The sequence below is a fragment of the Sinocyclocheilus grahami genome, unplaced genomic scaffold (assembly GCF_001515645.1).
Source record: "Sinocyclocheilus grahami isolate Dianchi unplaced genomic scaffold, SAMN03320097.WGS_v1.1 scaffold36435.1, whole genome shotgun sequence".
NCBI lineage: Eukaryota > Metazoa > Chordata > Actinopteri > Cypriniformes > Cyprinidae > Sinocyclocheilus > Sinocyclocheilus grahami.
The window spans coordinates 1-1,469 of NW_015522701.1; the positions used below are offsets into that span (position 1 = coordinate 1).

Genomic DNA, 1,469 nt, shown 5'->3' on the forward strand with positions numbered 1-1,469 from the left:
ACAATCTTATCTACTGAATGCCTTGGGGATCAGATGAAGAGATAAGCAAATGCAATCAATTATTATTTCTAACCTGATATATGGCTTCCAAAAGGTCTTGAGATGTAAACAGGCATGCAGCTTCACCAGTGAAGCAGATTAGAACATGGAGTACATCTGACCAGCTGCCCACTGTAATCAGTAACACAAAAAGCCCACCCAGTCGCACAACAACTGTATTGAGAATCTGCTGGCCAGGCGGATGATGTCGATCCTCTGAAAGATGGATTATATACTCATGATTAGACTCAAATGATGGCCAGTTTTACCATGAAATGTACAATACTGTTCAAATGTTGGGGTCAGTAGGTTTTTGTTGTTGTTATTTTTTAATAAATTAATTTTATTCAGCAAGGGTGGATTAATCAATTTAAGTTATACAATAATCAACATATCAATTATATAATTTCAAATAAATGCTGCACTTTTAAATTCCAGTGAATAGAACGGTATTAAAACCATTACATTTTGCCAATTGATTGTCTTACCATTCATGTACACAACCAGCAGAGTGTAGCAGATTGTGAGTGGGGTCCAAAATCTCAGAGCCTCAGTGGTTGATAGAAAGTGTTGGTTTATGTTTGATATAGCAGCAATTCCAGATACACTAAAAGTTATAATTAGGGCACTGCAGAGCCAGGTTAATATAGAACTGCCAGTGGTTAATAGTCCAATGCAAAGTCCACAATAGCGCTGTGTACTATGTATTGGATACATTGTATTTACATGTCGCCATACTCTGCTGCACCGGCTTGCCAAGAACCAGCTCAGTCCAACTGCAAGGAGGAGGCTTAGCCAGCCTTGCGGTGCCCCCTCATGGAGGAAATTAAGGCTGCAGGTTAATGCGCAGCCCAAGGAGAACTGGCACTGGACAAGCATCAGTAACAATGGGTCAATTATTGAGTCCTAAACAAAAAGAAACAGAACATTTTATCTAGAATGATATCGAGTTGTCATGCACAAATGTATTAAATGTCACAAATAAATTATGCTCATACTGATCCTCCTGTGATCCTTGCTGAAATGGCTCTAAGAGAGAACTCTAAAACTACCAGTGATGCAACGCGAGACCCCACAACTGAAAGAACCACTGTTAGGATCCAGAACTGAATTTTCTCTGTTAGTCCACCATTTAGTCTGTTCCGTCGTTTAATGTCTGTTTCAGGATCTGCGATACTTAAAAGAACAGACAAGTGAAAAAACTGTCATATCATATTATTTAAATATTATATAGGCTAGATTATATCAAATAATTATAATCTTCAGCCATACAGCATGGGCATATATAGCACATACACATTTTTACCTCTGTGCCTCAACAAACAAGTAAGTTTTTAAAAGGTTACGAAGAACCCAGATTCCACAAGCACCCACAAGCCCTGTGATTAACATAAAACACAAAATTATATATATATATATATATATATATA

General features: G+C 37.6%; 1 protein-coding gene across 1 annotated transcript; it reads right to left on the minus strand.

Annotated features, from left to right (window-relative positions):
- Positions 1-6: 6 nt before the first annotated feature.
- On the minus strand, positions 7-1,431 carry LOC107580573 (transmembrane protein 82-like). Its single transcript, XM_016266252.1, has 4 exons — positions 1,346-1,431; positions 1,038-1,215; positions 528-945; positions 7-255 (listed from the first exon to the last, which is right to left on the minus strand). Exons 1-4 carry the CDS (start codon positions 1,429-1,431, stop codon positions 56-58), a joined length of 882 nt encoding a protein of 293 aa, XP_016121738.1. The 3' UTR covers positions 7-55.
- Positions 1,432-1,469: the final 38 nt, after the last annotated feature.

Excerpts from the sequence above, each read along its gene's own strand:
- LOC107580573 (XM_016266252.1), bottom strand. The coding sequence starts at position 1,431 with ATGTTAATCACAGGGCTTGTGGGTGCTTGTGGAATCTGGGTTCTTCGT. Across the intron at positions 1,216-1,345 it reads TTGTTTGTTGAGGCACAGAG|TATCGCAGATCCTGAAACAG; the intron begins GTAAAAATGTGT and ends TGTTCTTTTAAG. Across the intron at positions 256-527 it reads GCTGGTTGTGTACATGAATG|AGGATCGACATCATCCGCCT; the intron begins GTAAGACAATCA and ends TCCATCTTTCAG.